At 41.9% G+C, this 24,042-nt stretch overlaps 1 protein-coding gene across 4 annotated transcripts in view; it reads right to left on the reverse strand.

The window, feature by feature from the left end:
* The window catches only part of CNT2 (Concentrative nucleoside transporter 2), a 407,606-nt gene that overhangs the window by 200,616 nt on the left and 182,948 nt on the right, over window positions 1–24,042 (reverse strand). For all 4 annotated transcript variants that reach the window (XM_067139021.2, XM_067139023.2, XM_067139024.2 and 1 more), the window contains one exon: window positions 15,309–15,503. In XM_067139021.2, the coding sequence (XP_066995122.2) occupies window positions 15,309–15,503 (195 nt within the window). The remainder of the gene's footprint in view (window positions 1–15,308; window positions 15,504–24,042) is intronic.

Consider the following 24,042-nt stretch of genomic DNA (forward strand, 5'->3'; position numbering starts at 1 on the left):
CTAAACACATCCCGCTAGAATGTACAACGTTCGCATGTGTTTGCTCTGCTACTTTAGCATGACCTATGCGAACGAACTTAAAGCACAAAGAATAGCGATCTTTGAAAATCTTGCGAACATGGCAGCGGTAAGAATAGCAAGGTTTAAAAGTGTGTACATATCACCTTTTGATAATGCATGCATCTTCTACTAGAGCACGTGACCATCGCTTGTACGTGTGCTGCTATCTTAACATAACCTATGTGCACGAACATAAAGCATAAAAAATAGTTATGAGTAAAAATTTTGTGAACATAGCAGAGTGTTTACTACGTAGGTGTAGACATTGAACTTTGCATGCTGAAGCAGCATACTACGTGACCGTGACGTCACGACCACGTGCTCTTGTTTGGTAAACATAGCCACGTGCTTTTTTGACAGCTGTCTTCTTGAAAAACCCTAACCTCACTTTGAAGGACAATAGAGCGTCGCTAACCTCACTGCTGACATCTTTACGGCAGTAAACCTCAAGGCTGCCACCTTATGCATGTTATAGCGCAGAATTTAAAATCCAACAGCAGAACGTCGCTAACCTCACTCTTGCCATCTTGATGGGCTTAAACCTTACTGTTGCTACCTTGGTTATACGCTTGTGTGTTAGTTTACTGTTAATCGCTAAGCTGTTCGCATCATCGAAGTAGAGAGTAACAAATGTCGAGTAGATTTAAAGAAGAATCTGTTAGCAGAAGATAAAAGTCCGTCATGGAAAAACCTATTTCTAGGTATATTTGCGAAGAGTGTGGAAAAGCATTTTCCCGAAGCTATCACAGGAGACGTCATGAGATATCATGTAGGACAATTTTTCAATGCAAACATTGTAGAAGAGAGTTCAAGAACGCATACAACGCTCAACCACATGAAGCCGCGTGTAATGTAGCTTCATCGGGAACAAAATACAAAGAGCTCAACCATATTCAAGGGAACACTGATTTATGTTTAAAAAGTACACCTCTGCGAGAGATTTTTAATTCTCCCTTGTTGTCTAGGCCTGCTGCAAGTTCTGTTACTAAGCACAAACTTCAAGATAAAGAGAGGCAAGATCATGATTATGATAATAAGGATATAGATGTTGATCAAAACAGTAGTAAAGGGAAAGTAGAAGAAGAAGAAAATTCATTGCCATTACAGCTTGATGATTTTACTTCATTTCCTAAGCCTACTACACGTTCTGTCGAAGTGCAAACATCTCAAGAAGAGATGCAAGGTAAAGAAGAAGGAAATTTCAACGCTTCATCGCTATCGAAACAAGTTAAGTTTGTACCTAGAAACGCTACTGCTGAAGCACGTATTACATCAAAACAAGTCCCTGCACATCAACTGTCTGCATATAGACTCAAAGTTCACAACAAGCCTCTGTTACCCTATGTAGATATAAGCTACTGTAAAGACCCCAACGTACTCGTAAAACGTTTACAACTGCTAAGAGCCTATCATGATGCTGGTTACACACAGTACAAAGAAGATATTTTTGAAATAGAGTATGAATTACGTCGTGTAGGTATTATTAAGTAAGCGCTTACCCTCACCTAAGTCATTCATCTGTAGTATATAGTCGATCGATTAGCTATATTCGTATAGATTATTTCCCAACATTCTCCCTTCCTTAGGGTGTTAACTCCACCTCTAGTTGTAGAGCCGGTCTCAAGCCCGGATAAAGAGAGGAGAGGCACCCTAGCCCTTTAGCCCATTAGCCCTTTAGCCCATTAGCCCTTTAGCCCTTTAGCCCTTTAGCCCATTAGCCCTTTAACCCATTAGCCCTACAAGGAATGTGCGGTAATCTAATCTTCTTAGAACAAAGGTATCCCCTGACATGTTCTAAACACATGTTGTATCGAGTACAGTGTTCTATTATAGTCTTGATCACTTATTTAGTGTTCTAAACACTTCAATCAATGTTCCGATCACATGATAAAGTTAACGGCATAGAGTGCAGTGTTCGATTCTAGTCTTGTTATGTTTCTTTAGTGATTTGCAAGTCTAAACATGCATAATGACGTCATCACTGCAGCACGTCCTTACTCTAGCTATCCCGATGCAGGTTTAAACTTGTTCGATAGAGCTATGCCTTGACATAAGAGGAGGCCTTAACAGCTTATGTATAGCCGCTATTGTTTAAAGATAGCTGCTGTTAAGAAAAAGCAAGTAGAATTTTTCAAATTACCCGCCACCACATTTCAAAGGTATGAGGTTTAGTGCTGTAAAGATACCTGCACGATGCAAAGCTAGCTTTCTTCATCAGAGCAGCCACCATCTTGTGTGAGCACCTCTAGACCGTATCATAAGGAGCTGTGTATAGTCACCATCTTGTCGCTGCTACCTTGCGCAAGCACCCCTAGGGCGTCTCATAAGAGCAGCAGCCATCTTGTGCAAGCGCTCTTAAGTTGTCTCATAAGAAGCTATGTATAGCCCCATCTTGTAGAATTAGATAGCTGCCAATGCCGAAGGGCCTAAGTAGGGATCGAACCGTCGATCTCATCATTAGACTATGTTTTTCTTATGCTATCATGTTCCTGATACTGCAAACCTAGGTATCAGGTTTTGCTCTACGATGCACCGTTTTCGAGATATTTAACATTTTGCATTTAAGCCCCAAATTTAATGATCGAACCTGCACGGCACGTTATACTCTCTACCATAGCTAAACCTGATCATGTTACGAAGACTTGCTTCAATACAAGCTAAAACAGAGCGAATGCCAAAGGGCCAAAGTAGGAACCGAACCGTTGATCTCATCATTAGACTATGTTTTTCTTGTTCCTCGTACTGCGAACCGAGGTACTGGGCAGAATTTTTTCTGTTCGTTTTGCTCTACGATGCACCGCTTTCGAGATATTTAACATTTTGCATTTAAGCCCCAAATTTAATGAATCGAACTAGCACGACGCGTTAGCCTCTAAGCTAGCTTTCTTCATAAGAGCAGCAGCCATCTTGCGCAAGCACCCTTAAGGCGTCTCATAAGGAGACGTGTATAGCCGCCATCTTGTGTCCGCCATCTTACGCAAGCATCCTTAGGGAGTCTCTAGCCATCTTGTGCAAGGACCCTTAAGCCGCCTCATAAGGGCAACCACCATCTTGCGCAAGCATCCCTAGGGCATCTCATAAGGAGCAATGTATAACCGCCATCTTGCGCAAGCATCCCAAGGGCGTCTCATAAGAACCTATGTATAGCGGCCATCTTGCATAAGCACCTTTAAGGAGTCATGTATAGCCACCATCTTGTGCAATTAGCGTCGAGAGATGGCTGCTGTAGAATTTTTCTTTTTAAATTATCCGCCACCATATTTCAACTAAAGAGTGTAGCACTGAGGTTTGCGATGTAAGATGGCGGATGACAGCTGACAAAAAAGCACGTGGCTTTGTTTACTAAACAGGAGCACGTGGAATTTTTCAATTTGCCGCCACCACATTTCAAAGGTATCTAGCTAAAGATGGCAGCACGGTGCTCTCTTGATTAAAGATGGCGGATGACAGCTAACAGAACTTTTCAAATCGCCCGCTACTACAGAGGGTAGCACCGTGCTCTGTAGATTAAAGATGGCGGATGACAGCTGACGAAATTGCCCGCATGATAGCAGCACAGTGCTCTATTGATTAAAGATGGCGGATGACAGCTATCAAAAAGCACATGGCTTTGTTTCCAAACAAGAGCAAGTGGAATTTGCCGCCACCACATTTCAAACTAAAGAGGGCAGCACTGTGCTCTGTTGATTAAATATGGCGGATGACGGCTGTCAAAAAAGCGCGTGAGTTTGTTTCCAAACAAGAGCATTTAGAATTTGCCGCCACCACATAGAGGGCTGCACGGTGCTCTCTTGATTAAAGATGGCTGCTGTCATGTGGAATTGCCTGCCACCACATTTCAAAGGTATCTAGCTAAAGAGGGCAGCACGGTGCTCAAAGATGGCTGCTGTCAAAAAGCATTTTTCAAATTATCCGCCACCACATTTCAAAGGTAAGTAGCTAAAGAGAGCACCACTGTGCTCTATAGATTAAATATGGCGGATGACAGCTGTCAAAAAAGCACGTGGATTTGTTTACCGATTCTAATCTCGCGCTAGTGAGGTTAAGTTGGTAGCACTAAGGTTTAGGCCCGTTAAGATGGCAGCACTGCGGATGACAGGTGACGAATTTGCAGCTACTGCGATAAAGAGGGCAGCACAGTGCTCTGTGGTTTAAAGATGGCGGATGACAGCTGTCAAAAAAGCACGTGGCTTTGTTTACCACGCGCTAGTTAGGTTAAGTTGGTACTACTGAGGTTTAGGCCCGTCAAGATGGCAGTACTGAGGTTAGCGATGCGTTGTTGTCTGTCAAAAAGCACGTGGCTGTCAAAAAACACGTGGCTTTGTTTACCTCGCGCTAGTTAGGTTAAGTTGGTACTACTGAGGTTTAGGCCCGTCAAGATGGCAGTACTGAGGTTAGCGATGCGTTGTTGTCGATGACAGCTGTCAAAAAGCACGTGGCTTTGTTTACAAATTCAAATTTCCCGCGGGTGGTGGAGGAGACCTCTGGGAGGCCTCTGGCTGCGGTGGTGGTGGAGGAGGCCTCTCGGAGGCCTCTGGCTGTGGTGGTGGTGGAGGAGGCCTCTCGGAGGCCTCTGGCTGTGGTGGTGGTGGAGGTGGCCTCTGGGAGCCTGTGGTGGTGGTGGCCGCCGAATCCCTGTATTATACTACTTTGTTCGTATCGTACGTAAAACAACGGCTGATCCTCGCTCTAGTTTCAGGAAACATTTTGGGCGGGGGCCGGCCCCACTGGGCCCCCACTTGGCTATGCCAGTGGCGTCCTGTTCCACCACAGACTCTCCAAGACTTCGATCCGGCTCTCATAAGAATGGGCCATAATACTGCAACGTGATCTCCGTCCACTTATACGGAGCATGGCACGTAGGTGGCAAGCTGTGATAAATGCTCGTGGAGGACCTACATCATACTGAAGCTCTCCAACTGTGATAAAAATCCATCCTGGAGGACTGTTATCACTTTGTTTTCGCCCCTATTTGGACATTTCCGTTTGTGTTCTGAAAATCAACGTCAATCCATAGATGTTCTTTCGTATAGGAACTTCAACGGTAAAGAATAAAGGCTTAATTGGTAATATACCTGGGTGTGAGATATTGTTATGTGGAGCATTGTATATAATCAAATACATGTTCCCCTAATTTTTTTAACTGTGTGTATTAGAAAACATACAGGTCCAATAATACAGTCCTGCCTTGAAGAAATTCCCTCTTAATTATTACAGGGTCAGATAAAGCTTCACCTACTCTAATTCTCGGAGTTCTATTTTCTATAAATATAGCCACCATTCAGTCACTCTTTTGCCTTGTCCAAAGGCACTCAATTTTGCCAGTGGTCTCCCATGATCTACCTAATCAAATGCCTTAGGTAGGTCAATTGCGATACAGTCCATTTGACCTCCAAAATCCAAGAATCTTGTTATTCATTCTAAAATGTTCCTAATTGAGATAGGTTATTAACCAAGTTATAGTTGTATATCTTCAATTTTTGTAAGAAAAATGTACCTGAATTTCTACCTGTGATTATAGAAATATTATAATTTAATGTTGGAGAATACAGTAATTTGTTATCCTTCCCCATTTTTCCTTTTCTATTGCTATTTACCTTTAACCGCAACTGTACCATCCACAGAAATGTCTGAATGCTCAGTATACGTTGTCAAATTTATGTCTGCACAATCAGGAAATTAATCTGACTAATATTATATATACAAAATAACATGCCCTGACTGACTGACTGATTCATCATTACCGAGCCAAAATTACTGGACATTAAGAAATGAAATTTTGGGGATACATTTATACACTGACTGACAGAGCAAATGCAACACCAAGGAGGAGTGGTTCGAAAGGGATGAAAGTTGGGGAAAAAAACAGAGTCGGCACGGAAGAATAATTGATGTTTATTTCAAACCGATATGCAGGTTACACAATGCGCACGGCATCGACTCAGTAGGATGTAGGACCACCGCGAGCGGCGATGCACGCAGAAACACGTCGAGGTACAGAGTCAATAAGAGTGCGGATGGTGTCCTGAGGGATGGTTCTCCATTCTCTGTCAACCATTTGCCACAGTTGGTCGTCCGTACGAGGCTGGGGCAGAGTTTGCAAACGGCGTCCAATGAGATCCCACACGTGTTCGATTGGTGAGAGATCCGGAGAGTACGCTGGCCACGGAAGCATCTGCACACCTCGTAGAGCCTGTTGGGAGATGCGAGCAGTGTGTGGGCGGGCATTATCCTGCTGAAACAGAGCATTGGGCAGCCCCTGAAGGTACGGGAGTGCCACCGGCCGCAGCACATGCTGCACGTAGCGGTGGGCATTTAACGTGCCTTGAATACGCACTAGAGGTGACGTGGAATCATACGCAATAGCGCCCCAAACCATGATGCTGCGTTGTCTAGCGGTAGGGCGCTCCACAATTACTGCCGGATTTGACCTTTCTCCACGCCGACGCCACACTCGTCTGCGGTGACTATCACTGACAGAACAGAAGCGTGACTCATCGGAGAACACGACGTTCCGCCATTCCCTCATCCAAGTCGCTCTAGCCCGGCACCATGCCAGGCGTGCACGTCTATGCTGTGGAGTCAATGGTAGTCTTCTGAGCGGACGCCGGGAGTGCAGGCCTCCTTCAACCAATCGACGGGAAATTGTTCTGGTCGATATTGGAACAGCCAGGGTGTCTTGCACATGCTGAAGAATGGCGGTTGACGTGGCGTGCAGGGCTGCCACCGCTTGGCGGCGGATGCGCCGATCCTCGCGTGCTGACGTCACTCGGGCTGCGCCTGGACCCCTCGCACGTGCCACATGTCCCTGCGCCAACCATCTTCGCCACAGGCGCTGCACCGTGGACACATCCCTATGGGTATCGGCTGCGATTTGACGAAACGACCAACCTGCCCTTCTCAGCCCGATCACCATACCCCTCGTAAAGTCGTCTGTCTGCTGGAAATGCCTCCGTTGACGGCGGCCTGGCATTCTTAGCTATACACGTGTCCTGTGGCACAAGACAACACGTTCTACAATGACTGTCGGCTGAGAAATCACGGTATGAAGTGGGCCATTCGCCAACGCCGTGTCCCATTTATCGTTCGCTACGTGCGCAGCACAGCGGCGCATTTCAAATCATGAGCATACCTCAGTGACGTCAGTCTACCCTGCAATTGGCATAAAGTTCTGACCACTCCTTCTTGGTGTTGCATTTGCTCTGTCAGTCAGTGTATTACTATGTAGGTGCTCACTAAGGGAGGATTCTTGGATATTCCGTCACTAAGTGGGTGAAAAGGGGGGGGGGGAGTGAATTTTTAAATGAGCATATCTATATCTCAAAAATTTAAAAGTTTACAGACGTAAAAAGTTGTATTTAGAATCTCCTTTAAAAATAAACAAACACGTATCTTTTTTGTTTACGGAAAATTCCCTTAACGGGGTGAAAATGTGAAAAAGGGTTTGAAAGGCTTTTATGAGGATGCTTATATCTCAAAAACTGAAGATGCTACAAATATGAAAATTTGTATTTGGAATCTCCTTCAAGAATAAAGAAAAGCGTATTATTTGTTTTTGGAAATCTAATTAATGGGGATGAACAGGAGTGACAAAGAGGTGAATATAAAAAAAAGACTACAGTATATCTCAGAAACGTAAATACTTACAGGCATGAAATTTGGTATTTTTAATATCTTTTAAAAATTGAGATATATTTGTTGTTGTCGGATAAACCACTTAAGGGAGGGGGATAAAAAAGGACTGAAAATGGGGTAGAATTTTTTATTGGGATAATGAGATCTCAAAAACTAAAGATGTCGCAGACGTGAAAATTTGTATTTGGAAACTCCTTTAAAAATAAAGAAAAAGTATTCTTTTATTTTCGGAAAATCCACTTAAGGCGGTGAAGAAATGAAAAATTAAGTGAATTATTTGTACGAGCATACTTATATCGAGAAACTGAAGATGTTACAGACGCGAAGGTTGGCATTTGCAATCTCCTTTAAAAATTAAAGAACGCGCATTTCGGGGGAAAATCAACTTGGGTGGGGCGGGGGGTGAGATTGGAGCTGAATTATTTTTATGAATATACTAGAAAGATACCCGTGCTTCGCTACAAAGTCTTACATTTTAGAGAGCCCACTGTCAGCTGAGCCTGCAATATACGCCCTTATTTCGTACGTCAAGCGGTTTTGGGTGAATGATTATTTATTTTCTAATCTAACACTAATTTGAACCCCATATGGAAGAATTTGAATGTTTTAAGCCCTATCTTATTTAACATCTAGGATGTAAAAGCAACCAGCCTGTGAAATTTTGATTTTGTGCGTCGAGCAGTAATGGACGAATAAATCCTTTTTTGAGGGGTGGATGTTGTTAAATATTTATTAACATCTAAGATATAGAGGACCACACTTCATTAAAAAAATTAAGCTCGTGCCTGAAACGGTTTTGGAAGAATGGATATTGTGTTTTTGAGAGTCAAACACCATCCGAACCCCTTAGGGGAGCAATATTTTGAAGTATGCGATATTTTATATCTAGAACATAAAAGAAGACCCTTGTCATAAAATTACAACTTTGTCAAACGGTTTTCGAGGGATGAGTAATTTCTTTTACGGAACTAACCTCGTTTAACACTTCAGGGGCGGAACGAAAAAAATATTTCCTATTTCACACCTGGGATTTAAAACATATACGTATATTTGAAATTTTGCCTTCGTAATTTAAACCGCTTCTGAGGAAGGAATGAATATATTTGTTTCCGGATATTAACCCACATTTAACTCTCCGAGGGATTAAATTTGTTTCAAGCGTTCTGTTATTCTCACCCTCAATCAAAACCCCTCAGGATTGTATTGTTCTAAGTCCGCTTCTCGTTTGTATCCTCATTGAAGGAATTAAACTCCTTTTACACCCCCGTTAATTAATTACCCCCAAAAATACGTTTATTTCTTTTTAAAGGATATTCCAAATACCCATTTTCACGTCCGAAGCATTCTTCGTTTCTGAGCTATAAGTATCCTCATACAAAGAATTCAGCTCATTTTCCAATTCATTTACTCCCCGCCCATGTAATTGGATTTTCGGGGCACAAAAGAATACGCATTTATTTATTTATTTTTAAAGGTGATTCCAAATACAAATTTTCATGTCTGTAACATCTTCAGTTTTCGAGATATAAATATCCTCATAAAAATAATTCAACCCCTTCTTCGGCCCATTTTACAACACCCACTTAGGTGTTTTCCGAGAACAAAATATGTGTTTCTGTATTTTTTTGAACGAGATTATAAATATCAATTTATACTTCTGCAAGATGTTACGTTTTTTGAGATATACTGTAGATATGCTCGTTTTAAAATTCAGCCCCTTTAACACTTCGCCTTAACGAGCTCGATAGCTGCAGTCGCTTAAGTGCGGACAGTATCCAGTATTCGGGAGATAGTGGGTTCGAACCCCACTGTCGGCAGCCCTGAAGATGGTTTTCCGTGGTTTCCCATTTTCACACCAGGCAAATTAAGGCCACGGCCGCTTCTTCCCACTTCCAGCCCTCTACCGTCCCATCGTCGCCATAAGACCTATATGTGTCGGTGTCACGTAAAACAAATAGCAAAAAAAAACAAAAAACCACTTCGCCTTAAGCGAATTTTCAGAAAACTAAATGTGCGTGTTCCTTTATTTTTACAGGAGATTCCAGATACTAAATTTCACGTCTGTAACATGATCAGTATCTGATATATAAGTATCCTCTTAAAAAGAATTCAACACTTTATTCACTTCTTTTAACCCCCACTTAAGTGTTTTTTCGGAAACCAAAAAATATGTGTTACATTATATTTAAAAGATTAAAAATACCAATTTTCACGTCTGTATTATGTTAAGATTTTGAGATATACTGTAGATATGCTCATTTTAAAATTTCACCCCCCTTAAGTGGATTTTCAGAAAACAGTTTATCTGTGTTCCTTTACTTTTACAGAAGATTTCAGATACCAACTGTCACGTCTGTAACATGTTACGTTTTTGAGATATACTGTAGATATACCCATTTAAAAAATTCACTTCCATTGTCACTCCTGTTCACCTTCCCTCATATAGATTTTTTAAATGTACGTGTTTCTTTATTTTTAAAGGTGATTCCAAATATCAATTTTCATTATTGTAACATCTTCAGTTTTGAGATATAAGTAACCTCTTAAATGGTATTCAACGCTTTTATCGCCTTTTTTCCTTCCTCTTAAGAGGATTTTACGAAAACAAAAAAATACTCGTTTCCTTATTTTAAGTGAGATTCCAAATACCAATTTTCACGTCACTAAACTGTTAAGTTTTTTAGATATAGATACACTGATTTTAAAAATTTACTCCTCTTTTCATCCCCTTAGCGACGGAATATCCCAGAATCCTCCCTTAGTGAGCACCTACATTGTAATATGAATGTATCCCCAAAATTTCATTTCTTTATGTCCAGTAGTTTTGCCTCGGTGTTGATGAATCAGTCAGTCAGTCAGTCAGTCAGTCAGTCAGTCTGTCAGGGCATGTTATATATATAGATATACCGCATATCTCAAAAACTGAGGATGTTACTGTCATGATAATTGGTATCTGGAAGCTCCTTAATAAATGAATTTTTTTGTTTCTGGAAAATTCACTTAAGAGAGGAGGGTGAAAGAAAGTGGAAAAATTGACTTACTTTTGTGGGAATACTTATATCTCAAAAACTAAAGGTTACAGACGACGTGAAAAATTAGTATTTGGAATCTCCTTTAAAAATAAAAATCATGCATGTGTTTTTCGGGGGAGGGAATCAACTTAACGTGGGTTTGGGGTGAAAAAGGAGTCCAAATCTTTTTATGAGGATACTTATATTTCAAAACCTGAAGATTGTTGCGTGTTTGCGGGGTAAATAAATGAATAAATGGGTACAGAACCTGGTAGCGTCCTATTTCTAAGATTTATTAACTTAGCACTGCAATTACAGATTTACACACACACAGACGATAGCCGAGCTTACAACTTACACGAGTACACGGTTACACACTTACACGGTTCGCGCTCTCTCTCTCTCTCTTAGTTTCTCATGTTCCATCTACAATAACACACACATACGCACAGATTCATCGATTATTTACACTACACTCCCTCAGCCACTCAGTCACACTCGTTAGCGCTGTCACGGTCCACAGTCTACACGTCAGTCTCGCAGGTCGGGATAGTATCCGCTGTTCATTCAACCCGTCGAACCCCGTTCGCAGTCTGCACACGTCGGCACCCAGTGTTCCCTTCGTGCTGCTCCAGAACACCCAAGGTTCTTCTCCAGCAACCGGCCTCAAGGGACTCACACACACGACATCAGGGAAACAGGAACGAGTCGTCGGTTCCAACAGGCAGATAGTCCGTCAGGCTGGCATCTCAGCCCAGACTATCACTGACTGCGCTCTTCGCTAACTCACACCAGCAAACTCAATCTCGCTCTCACTCACACACTCCGTTTAACTCTGTCTAACTCTCACTAACTGCAGGCAGGTCATTCCTCTCTTATATACCTGCGCTGGCCCTTCTAGAATCGTCCGGATGCTCGATGGATCCAGGAACCTCGCGAGATGGTAGACTCCAGATTAATAGTCGAGTAATTTCCGTCGTCCCATGCGGCGCGACCACGGATAGAAGAGAGAAGGGCCGGCCCAGCGTTTAAGTGTTGTTCGCGATAGGCGCGGTCGAGCGTAAGGGGGATGGGGCGATGGGTGACGAGCTCGGCCCGTAGCAAGTTGGCATGGCGGACGCTATAACCATTACAATATGTTACAGATGTGAAACTTGGTATTTTTAAAGTCCTTTAAAAATACTGGAATATGTATTTTTTGTTTTCGGAAAAGCACTTAACGGGGGTGAAAAGAAGTGAAAAAATGTTGAATTTTATTTCTGAGGATACTTGTATCTCAAAACTGAATATCTTACCGTCGTGAAAATTGGTAATTGGAACCTTCCTTAAAAAATATAGAAACATGTATATTTTTGTTTTCGGAGAATCTACTTAGGTGGGGGTGGGGGCGAGACTGATAAAAGGGTTGAATTCTTTCTATGGGGATACTTACATCTCAAAAAACTGAAGATGTTACAGGCGGGGAAATAGGTATTTGGAAGAAACATTTTCTTTCTTCTTTTAAGGCTTGAGAGAAGACTGTTTCTCACATGTACAATTCTATGTTGCACGGCCATTTTAGTCCCAAAAGGCAATACCACAAACCTGTGGTTAACAAAGAGTTTCTGGGGTAAATGTAACTCAATTCTTCGGTAAATTTTTATATTTTAGGGATTTTCAGATAATGTCACGGTACAGTACCGAGGAACGCTTACTTTTAATATATAACGAAATCCACGCGAGCGAAGCCGCGGGTAACTGCTAGTTTATTATATATTCACTTCTGGGGATTGAATTTCAGTTTCAGTAACATTTCATACAACTTTCCAGCGGTTACAAATAAGTACCGGTCAACAAGTGACCAAAATATATATCACTGTTACACCTCCTAGCATTCGTTCTCCTGGTTGACAGCGGACGTACTGACGACGATTTAAGCCAAACTTCTCAAATATTGACTCATCAGTCCACAACAGTGGCGGCTCGTGGATATCAGCAGTGGGGGGGGCGCGCCTTAGTTTCATAATTCCATAATATATTTCAAGTTCTTCAAACCATGTTATCAAGATACATACTTCGAACACTATACGGTGCAATGCATATGCAATCATTATTATTATTATTATTATTATTATTATTATTATTATTATTATTATTATTATTATTATTATTATTATTATTATTATTATTAAGCGTGAATGGTCCCCTTCGGAACACACGAAGCTTTATTTATGATTTCGTTTGTGGAGGATCCAGGATGCTTTCATCTGTTGACTAAAGATCCTCTTCCTTTCTTCCGTCCACTTGGTACCTGCTCTTTTTGGTACTTCATTCTCTGGAGTAACTTCCCACTTGCCAATTTTCTTTCTATATATATTTCGATTCAAAATGTCTTCGGGTTGAATTTGTGCGTTCTTCATGTCCGCTTCTGTTTGTATTATTATTATTATTATTGCTAGTTGCTTTACGTCGCACCGACACAGATAGGTCTTACGGCGACGATGGGATAGGAAAGGGCTAGGAGTGGGAAGGAAGCGGCCGTGGCCTTAATTAAGGTACAGCCCCAGCATTTGCCTGGTGTGAAAATGGGAAACCACGGAAAACCAATTTCAGGGCTGCCGACAGTGGGGTTCGAACCTACTATCTCCCGAATACTGGATACTGGCCGCACTTAAGCGACTGCAGCTATCGAGCTCGGTATTATTATTATTATTATTATTATTATTATTATTATTATTATTATTATTATTATTATTATTATTAACATTTGCCTGTTCTTGTCCACGATCGAATTATGTTTACGAATAGTTTTACTGTAGTGATCACTCAAACAAGACACGACATTGACTTTACCAAGCATTTCAGAGTCCATGGTACTATTGATATCACCCCTGTGGTGATCCATGTATCTCCTTTCCTAGAACGGGAGAATAGCAGGCAAGGAATGCAGTAAAAGGTTTCTGAGATATCACTTCCACATATCCGCGAGTTCTTGTTATATACGTCAGGAGAATTAATTTGTCTTTGTAAAGCCCTATTTTCATTTTCCTTGGTCTCCGGTTTTTTCAACGAGAAGTCTGGTGTCGGCCTACCACACTCCTTCAGTTCGACTTTCTTTTCGATAGAAAGAGAAGAAAACGTTAGTTCTTTAATATGTTCGACGGTAATCATACTGTACGAAGTGCAAATATAATACTACACATAATTTCACCTCGTCACAGTCACCTCACGAGATCATTCATCAACACACAGCTAAACATCGCGCTCTCCAGTGAGTATCGCCAACATGAGTCAAGTGCGAGGAGACAGTAGTTACAGTTGTTACTCGTTTCGTTAGTTAATAATCCTAAAAATTACAAGACAATTTTAAATATATACCGGCACATTTAACTCAGGTAAGTGCCTCAGTAAAATAGTTCCTAGTTTTAGGAGAGAAATGGCACAAACTGACCCCTGTTAAATAGCAATCAAATCAGCAATGTTTCGGGTAGGTTGGCTGCAACGGTAGGCCGCGGCAGAAACGCGCCGGAATCTCCGTTAGAACAGCACATCTCTACTGTGCCTCTGATTGGCTCCCTCAAGGCCAGTCGAGCGAGACTCGGAGTATTTGGTCCGCTATGAGAGAGCGCCCTCCTGCGTAGGGCCAGCAGCGCATCGGGCCGCAGTACAGTACAACTCGCGCCCTTGATAATAATAGTAAAATATTTCCCTTGTTAACATTTAAGATTAAAATTCCCTAATTTAATGGAACCCCGTGGGGGGCGCGCGCCTTAGCGCCTCCCAAACGAGCCGCCACTGGTCCACAACATACGTTTCCACTGGTCAATGGACCAATGCTTGTGTTGTCTGGGCCCCTGAAGTCTCTCAGATTGTGTATATGTGGCTGCGTGTTACGAGAGGCTTTTTGGCACATATACGTCCACACAAAACATCATCACATAAACGATATTTCACAGTTGACATTGACACTGGTTATTCTCTAGTTCTCTTGATTTCAGCACAGATGTCCACAGATGTAATCCTTCTTTTATGCTTTCTTAAGGTTGTGGTGTGTTTTATCTTCAGCAGCAGATGTTCTCTTAGGACGTCCACTACGTATTCGGTCTTTCTGAGAGCTTGTCTCTTGTCTTTGTTTCAAAGCAGAGTGAACACCAAATTAAAAATCCCTAATTTTGGAGCAATCTATCAGTCTGACCAAACAATTGTCTTGCAGGTACATACCATAGCATGCTATTCTTCACTTACGATAGCTCTCTCAACCCCATCTCTACAGTGGATCTCTATCCTGCAAAACCTGGAGCAGTACTAAAGAGAAGTCAGTGTTGAAAAACAGCCTAAACCAACAGAGACATTCAGACAGAATGGAGAGTAGATTGTACAGTATTGCGGTATGGAGAAAAGCATATCACAGTGGGACTGGAGAAAGGTGCTAGTTCAACCAGGCGCAAGTTGTAACGCCCCTTTTGAACTTCTGCAAGATATTACATACAGCTAGCTAACTTACATATCAATGTACTGTGCCTGTTTGAACTTAATAAACCAATTACGGTAGTCTCTGAGTGGCATACATTACATTAAGAGTACTCTACTTTGTTAAGATCTGAGATATAGGAATTATCTTACCTTGAATGCAAATATACCTTGGTCAGATAGGAAGTTTCCATACATAAAATTAGTTCCAGCATCTGTGTAAGAGAGAAAGGTTGTAAACTTGTCTCCAATACATTGAAAGATTTGTCTGCCAGTGGACCATCGAATACTGATCAACCCAAACAAGAACTGCAAAACTAGACCCCAGACTACAGGACGCCATTGAATCTGAAAAGATACGATAAGTTATTGGTGAAATTGTTTTTCTGTAAATAAACCATTTTTAATTTTTATTTTTTATTTTTTGTGGAACAAAATGTTACAATAAGATGAAGTGAGGCATACTACAAGGTCGTGAAGAGAAGCTAAATGACTTTAGAAGTAAGATTTGGGGACATTGGGAGTTTAATTAACGAGTTCAAAGCAAAGAGTACAGTAGGTTTGAATCTGTTCAGACACCTCAGAATCGTTAACTTCCACAGTAAGCCAAATATGCCCCTCTAGGATGTTTGATAGAATTGTTCAGTAATCTATACTCAGGGCATATATGGTTGTCACTGGAAAGAGTTGTAGGCCACATTCATGTTTAAAAAAATAGTTTTGTACATATATAAATTGATACCTTTCAGTGACAAGTAATCAAATCCAAAAGTTTTATTAATGAATTAATTTATTTAACTGCACTTCAAATTTATTTAATTTCACTCAGAATATTATATGATATATTTTATCTCATCTTAACTGGTAAGCTATACAAATTGTTTCACTGTAATGTGATGGATTCTTCAGGTGTTAAAAAAAATCACTGAGCTCAGTGATCAATTAGCTTTGTCTAAATGTCATAACACCACAATCTTGCTCATCAGCACTATTATTTTTCATTTCTGATGAGGTCTGATATTTGTTTGAGAAGTAGATATGCTGCACCAATGTAGATTTAAATATTTATTATTATTATTATTATTATTATTATTATTATTATTATTATTATTATTATTATTATTGCCGGCCCCGTGGTGTAGGGCTGGCGGAGGCCCCGGGTTTGATTCCCGGCCAGGTCAAGGATTTTTACCTGGACCTGAGGGATGGTTCGAGGTCCACTCAGCCTACGTGATTAGAATTGAAGATCTATCTGACGGTGAGGTAACGGCCTGGGTCTATAAAGCCAAGAATAAACGGGCGAGAGGATTGTCGTGCTGACCACACGACACCTCGTAATCTGCAGGCCTTCGGGCTGAGCAGCGGTCGCTTGGTAGGCCAAGGCCCTTCAAGGGCTGTAGTGCCATGGGGTTTCGTTTATTATTATTATTATTATTATTATTATTATTATTATTATTATTATTATTCATTTACCTCAAATTATACATAAGTTATGGATGGTCTAGTGAGAAAGCCCCAGGTTCATTAAATGGTTCAGAGACCCACTAAGGTTGATAAAGAATGTGGCCGCCGCAGAGACCTGTTTCACGTCTTTTGAATTGACCCCTATAGGCGACCTGCAAATCTATAAGAAAGGGACCCTATCTAGGATGAATTCTAATGCTGAAAACAGCATACACACCCAGCCGCCAAGCTATCGAATTAACCAAACCTCCCTGACCCGGCCAGGAATCGGACGTGGGACCCTTTGAATCAAAGGCCCATACACTAACCATTTAGCCATGGAGCCAGACAATATTTATAATTACATTATTCACATATTTACACTCGTACAGCAATTGATTTGCTCAAAAACACTACACACTAACTTTCGCTCCCTATTCACAGAAATTCAAATGGGTTGTCAAACAATAGTAATCCCGCTCTTTCGCTGAGTGGTCAGCACAATGGCCTTCAGTTTAGAGGTTCCCAGCTTTGATTCACAGTTGGGGATTTTAACTGTATATGATTAATTCCTCTCACTGGGAGATTGGGTGTTTGTGTTTGTTCCAGACGTAAGTTACTCCTCTTTGTACACACGAAACACACAACAATACCACCCAACACAGAAACATGCAACAGTGAATACATACCTCCGCAAAGGCTGGCATCAGTAAGGGTATCCTGCTGTAAAACTGTGCCAAATCCGAATCAAGTGCTGACCCCAATAAATTGGGGAAAAGGCCAGGAAGAAGAAACAATATTTTTTTGTTCTTTTTGACTAGATTACATTGTACTAAGATAGCATCTGTTATGAGGCACAACCGACAGACGACTACATTCTTTGTTACCTTGGTGGTAATTAAGTCACGTTATGCGTTTTCGAGAAGAGATGCACTGCTAAATCAAGCTGTGCTGTTTCATTAACTTATTTTCTAGTTTCTAATAGTTTGGCTATTATAAATCTTTTTATCACAAGAATCCAGATGTTTAGGTATTACTTTTACAAGAATTGGTAATCAAAAATAGGGATTTCTAATGCGAGAATAAGCCCTAACATGGGTTAAATAAGCTAAGCTGTTCATGTACAGAATGTTCCCAAACATTTGAGATGTACTCAGATTGTGGATAGGAAACCTCAAAGTAACACAAAATGTCCATATGAACATATGCCCTACGATTGATCATTTACAAATTAGGTACTTACTTTCCAACTTCGAATGGAAAATATTGGCAATAGCCTTACCTTACACATCCCATGTCGAATAGCTGTCGCCATGTTGGTGTATCAGCTAAGATGTTACATTCTAATATAAGAAGTCCTCAAAAAGTCCGCCATGGACATGAATGCACTTCTGAATATGCCACGTCATTTACTATCCGACCCATTCGAACATTCCATGCATTGCATGTACACTGACTGACAAAGCAAATGCAACACCAAGAAGGAGTGGTCAGAACTTTATGCCAATTGCAGGGTAGACTGACGTCACTGAGGTATGCTCATGATGTGAAATGCGCCGCTGTGCTGCGCACGTAGCGAACGATAAATGGGACACGGCGTTGGCGAATGGCCCACTTCGTACCGTGATTTCGCAGCCGACAGTCATTGTAGAACGTGTTGTCGTGTGCCACAGGACACGTGTATAGCTAAGAATGCCAGGCCGCCGTCAACGGAGGCATTTCCAGCAGACAGACGACTTTACGAGGGGTATGGTGATCGGGCTGAGAAGGGCAGGTTGGTCGCTTCGTCAAATCGCAGCCGATACCCATAGGGATGTGTCCACGGTGCAGCGCCTGTGGCGAAGATGGTTGGCGCAGGGACATGTGGCACGTGCGAGGGGTCCAGGCGCAGCCCGAGTGACGTCAGCACGCGAGGATCGGCGCATCCGCTGCCAAGCGGTGGCAGCCCCGCACGCCACGTCAACCGCCATTCTTCAGCATGTGCAAGACACCCTGGTTGTTCCAATATCGACCAGAACAATTTCCCGTCGATTGGTTGAAGGAGGCCTGCACTCCCGGCGTCCGCTCAGAAGACTACCATTGACTCCACAGCATAGACGTGCACGCCTGGCATGGTGCCGGGCTAGAGCGACTTGGATGAGGGAATGGCGGAACGTCGTGTTCTCCGATGAGTCACGCTTCTGTTCTGTCAGTGATAGTCACCGCAGACGAGTGTGGCGTCGGCGTGGAGAAAGGTCAAATCCGGCAGTAACTGTGGAGCGCCCTACCGCTAGACAACGCGGCATCATGGTTTGGGGCGCTATTGCGTATGATTCCACGTCACCTCTAGTGCGTATTCAAGGCATGTTAAATGCCCACCGCTACGTGCAGCATGTGCTGCGGCCGGTGGCACTCCCGTACCTTCAGGGGCTGCCCAATGCTCTGTTTCAGCAGGATAATGCCCGCCCGCACACTGCTCGCATCTCCCAACAGGCTCTACGAGGTGTACAGATGCTTCGGTGGCCAGCGTACTCTCCGGATCTCTCACCAATCGAACACGTGTGGGATCTCATTGGACGCCGTTTGCAAACTCTGCCCCAGCCTCGTACGGACGACCAACTCTGGCAAATGGTTGACAGAGAATGGAGAACCATCCCTCAGGACACCATCCGCACTCTTATTGACTCTGTACCTCGACGTGTTTCTGCGTGCATCGCCGCTCGCGGTGGTCCTACATCCTACTGAGTCGATGCCGTGCGCATTGTGTAACCTGCATATTGGTTTGAAATAAACATCAATTATTCGTCCGTGCCGTCTCTGTTTTTTCCCCCAACTTTCATCCCTTTCGAACCACTCCTTCTTGGTGTTGCATTTGCTCTGTCAGTCAGTGTATTTAATGGCAAGCTTGTTCCACACATATCTGCTCGTGCTGGTATTCGTACAGCGTAGATTTAAATTAATAAATTCCCTAGGAAAAGTTCAAAGAATAGTGGTGCGTTTTGTAAAAGTGAATATGAGGAATGTCATTAATTGGGAAAGTCTTGAATCTAGAAGAACTAGAGCTTGCCTGTATGGTCTACACGGGGCTGCTGGAATAGTATTAGGGATAGATTGGAACCTCCCTCATAACTTTGGAATAAATTACCTGCAGCAGTCTTTGATAGATTCCCCTCCGGTATCAAAACGTTTAAGAAGAACGTAAGAGCTAGTGTAAAGTGAAAAGTAAAAGTTGTAAATGCGATTTTCTTTTAAACTGTTAAACTTCTTATAATATTTCCTTTCCACAGAATTGTTTGCTGTACTCTTGTTGCAGTAGTAGTTGGTGGGTAATTACCTAGAAAGATCTTTTGCCCCTACTTGCACCATATGTGACGAGCCTGTGTGTATTTTTTTGTAAATGGCGGAAATGTAAAGTGTTGAATGTGAGGAAAGGAACGTTAAGGACGACACAAACACCCAGTCCCCAGTCCAGGGATATTAATCATTTACAATTTAAAACCCCTGACCCGAGGCCCCGGGTGACAGGCGGACACGTTGCCACCTACACCGCGGGGCCGAACACGTCGTAACTTTATTATCACTCGTAATGTTAATCTAGTAGTAGGCTCAACCTATAGAATTTTGAGCCGTAGTGTTAAGCACTGGTCCGCCTCTGTAGTGTAGTGGTTAGCGTGACTAGCTGCCATCCCCCGGAGGTCCGGGTTCGATTCCCGTCTCGGCCACGAGATTTGAAATGTGGTGTGAGGGCTGGAACGGGGTCCACACAGCCTCGGGAGGCCAACTGAGTAGAGGTGGGAATCGATCCTCGAAGTGGTTTACCGTGGTTTCCCACTTCTCCTCCAGGCAAATGCCGGGATGGTACCTAACTTAAGGTCACGGCCGCTTCCTTCCCTCTTCCTTGCCTGTCCCATCCAATCTTCCCAACACTCCACGAGGCCCCTGTTCAGCACAGGAGGTGAGGCCGCCTGGGCGAGGTACTGGTCATTCTCCCCAGTTGTATCCCCCGACCCAAAGTCTGATGCTTGAGGCGGTAGATGTGTGATCCCTCGCTGAGTCCGAGGGAAAAATCTACTCTGCAGGATAAACATATTAAGGAGAAGAAGAAGTGTTAAGCACTGGAAATACTTAGGTTGTATGTGAATTTGTGTAAGATGATGCTGGATTTACAATGTTAAACTAGTAGTATTTTGTGTAATATTTTTTTCTATGGAATTGCTTGTTGTACTCTTTTTGTTGTTGTTGCTGTTAATTATGTTTAAAATTTACTTTAATCACACTACTGTAAGTGACCACTGCCACCGAGATATTTCCCAATTGCAGTGTACTTGTTAATAATAATAATAATAAATAATAAATAATAATAATAATAATAATAATAATAATAATAATAATAATAATAATAATAATAATAATAATGCTCTGAACTGAGTAAGAGCTAAGCATAACCCTGCGTGAGACACTGGGGTGAGGGCCCTCAACCCCGAAACGGCGCGTTCCAATGGCTGATAGGAGAAGTTCCTGTAGATATGCAGGACAGCCGAATTAACACCAGCGGATCAACTGAGATAATGGGAAAATGGTCAACGGCTCGAATTCTGAAGAGGACATATCCCAACAGCAGAGAGGCTGGAAGAGCCAACTCAAAACCACTTCGCGTCTGACTTGCAGCAATCGGCAAAATGGTCAGCGTCTGATCACCAGAGGTGCAGCTGGAAATTCATATTCTGGAATTCACCACTCCAGTCCTATGAACTACCGAGCTCGATAGCTGCAGTCGCTTAATTGCGGCCAGTATCCAGTAATCGGGAGATAGTGGGTTCGAACCCCACTGTCGGCAGCCCTGAAGATGGTTTTCCGTGGTTTCCCATTTTCACACCAGGCAAATGCCGCGGTTGTACCTTAATTAAGGCCACGGCCGCTTCCTTTCAATTCCTAGGCTTTTCCTATCCGATCGTCGCCGTAAGACATATCTGTGTCGGTGCGACGTAAAGCAAATAGCAAAAAAAAAAAAAAAAAAAAAAGTCCTATGAACTGGACCTAGATCCAAACTTGTGATAATCGTGTACTATGAGATGTGTTAGAAATCAAAATTTTACCCCAGGTGGTAACCAATCCACTGCTGTCAAGAACCGTTCAACCAGACTGTCGGATTCTGGGGAGTCTGGACTGGCATGCAAACAGAGGGAGTCAGAGATCTCTGGTCAACTTCGCCCAAACAGCAAAACCTTTTTTTCGGAACACTAAACATAAATACTCTCATACGAGCAGGAAAATTGTATGAACTAGAACAAACCTTAAACAAACAAGAAATGCGGATACTAGCACTACAAGAATCAAGACTGACTGACGAAAACACAATGGATTTAGGGAACTACAGACTCTTCAACAGTAAAGCAGACAAACGAATTCTCAAAAGTATGCCACTTTTAGGAGTCGCTTTTGCAATCAAGAAAATAAAAAAATCCTATGATTCAGTGGATCGCAAATCACTCTTTCAAATATTGAAAGAACATGGTTTAGACATGAAAACACTTTCAATCATAAAACAGACCCTGACAGACATGAAGTCCAAGGTTAAATTCATGAGGAAAATCTCAGATCCCTTTGAAATCAAAACGGGAGTAAGATTAGGAGATGTCTGGCCCCGTGGTGTTGGAGGCAACGCGTCCGCCTGTCACCCCGAGGCCCCAGGTTCGATTCCCTGCCGGGAATTGCAATTCCGCAATTCCAATTACATGCAGGTTCATATCATATGGTGCAAGTAGGGGCAAAAGATCTCTAAAGGTCGACGCCCCGAACAAATAGAAAAAAAGACTAGGAGATGTACTCTCGCCCTTACTCTTCAACTGCGCTCTGGAAAAGATAATACAAGAATGGCGCAAACAGAAATTGGTCCTCAAAATTTACCAACCAATCACTTTAGGCAGAGAAAAACTAGCGATAGATCGCTTAGCATTTGCGGATGACCTAGCAATACTAATCCGAGACATTTCAACAGCCCAAAATCATATTAAACTCCTGAAGGAAATTGTGGAAAAAGTCGGCCTTCAGATATCTTTTGAAAAGATAGAATGCATGACCTGCAGCAAACATGCACCAAAATTAATGGAAACAATATATGGCAAAATTAAACGAGTATCACAATTTAAGTAGCTTGGCGAAGCAATTCGGGAAAATGGACTCGAAACAAAAGCCAATGAAATTAGATGCCAAAAGATGGAAACTGCACATCGACTAACCAAAAATATCTACAATAAAAATGTATCTCCAAACATACAAAACTGAGACATTACAATACAGTCATGAAACCAGAATGTATTTATGGATCAGAGACGCTAATTTTGAACGGGAAGGCAGACAGTGAAAACACTGAGAAAAGGGAACGCAAAATCATAAGAAAAATTCTGGGCCCGAAACTCACCAACGGACAATACCAAGTTACAGGCAGGCAGGAAATCAAACAATACACAAATATTCGCAGTGATATTAGAAAACACAGGCTAAGATTCAATGGTCATATGAAAAGAACGCATTCAGACAGACTTACCAAACAAATAGTCGAATTCTATGAAAATAGGAGTAAGGCTAAAACAGACACGATGAAATGGATTGGCGAAATTAAAACCAATTTGAAACAGGCAGGTATTACACCAGTAGATGTCCAAAACAGGGCAATCTTCAGATCCAAAATTCATAAATGGCAAATTGACCAAGAGGAAAGACCAAAGAAGAAGACTGGGACAACCTGGTCTGAAGACAGAAAGGAAGCCCACAGTAAAGGAATGAAAGAAATATGGGCACAGAGGAACGAAAATGTACGCCTCTAAGTACTTTGCGTAGTCTTAATGGGCTTATTCGCATATATGTATATAATAATAATAATAATAATAATAAAAAATAATAATAGTGTAATAATAAAACACTGTTGAAATACTCCAATTTCCATAATGGCATGACTGACTCCAAACTTAATTCTACATACGAACTATCCCCGACTTGCAGCTAATAACTAAAGCAGGCGTAGCTCATCAACGGTCAACCGTATGACGTATATCCATAGGGATTCTTTGTGTTAAGGGTGTACAGTCCATCCCCACCCCTGATTACTTACCATATATTTGGGAATATCCTGTATGTATGTATGTATGTATGTATGTATGTATGTATGTATGTATGTATGTATGTATGTATGTATGTATGTATGTATGTATGTATGTATGTATGTATGTATGTATGTATGTATGTATGTATGTATGTATGTATGTATGTATGTATGTATGTATGTATGTATGTATGTATGTATGTATGTATGTATGTATGTATGTATGTATGTATGTATGTATGTATGTATGTATGTATGTATGTATGTATGTATGTATGTATGTATGTATGTATGTATGTATGTATGTATGTATGTATGTATGTATGTATGTATGTATGTATGTATGTATGTATGTATGTATGT

Source organism: Anabrus simplex, chromosome 2 (genome assembly GCF_040414725.1).
Source record: "Anabrus simplex isolate iqAnaSimp1 chromosome 2, ASM4041472v1, whole genome shotgun sequence".
Classification (NCBI taxonomy): domain Eukaryota; kingdom Metazoa; phylum Arthropoda; class Insecta; order Orthoptera; family Tettigoniidae; genus Anabrus; species Anabrus simplex.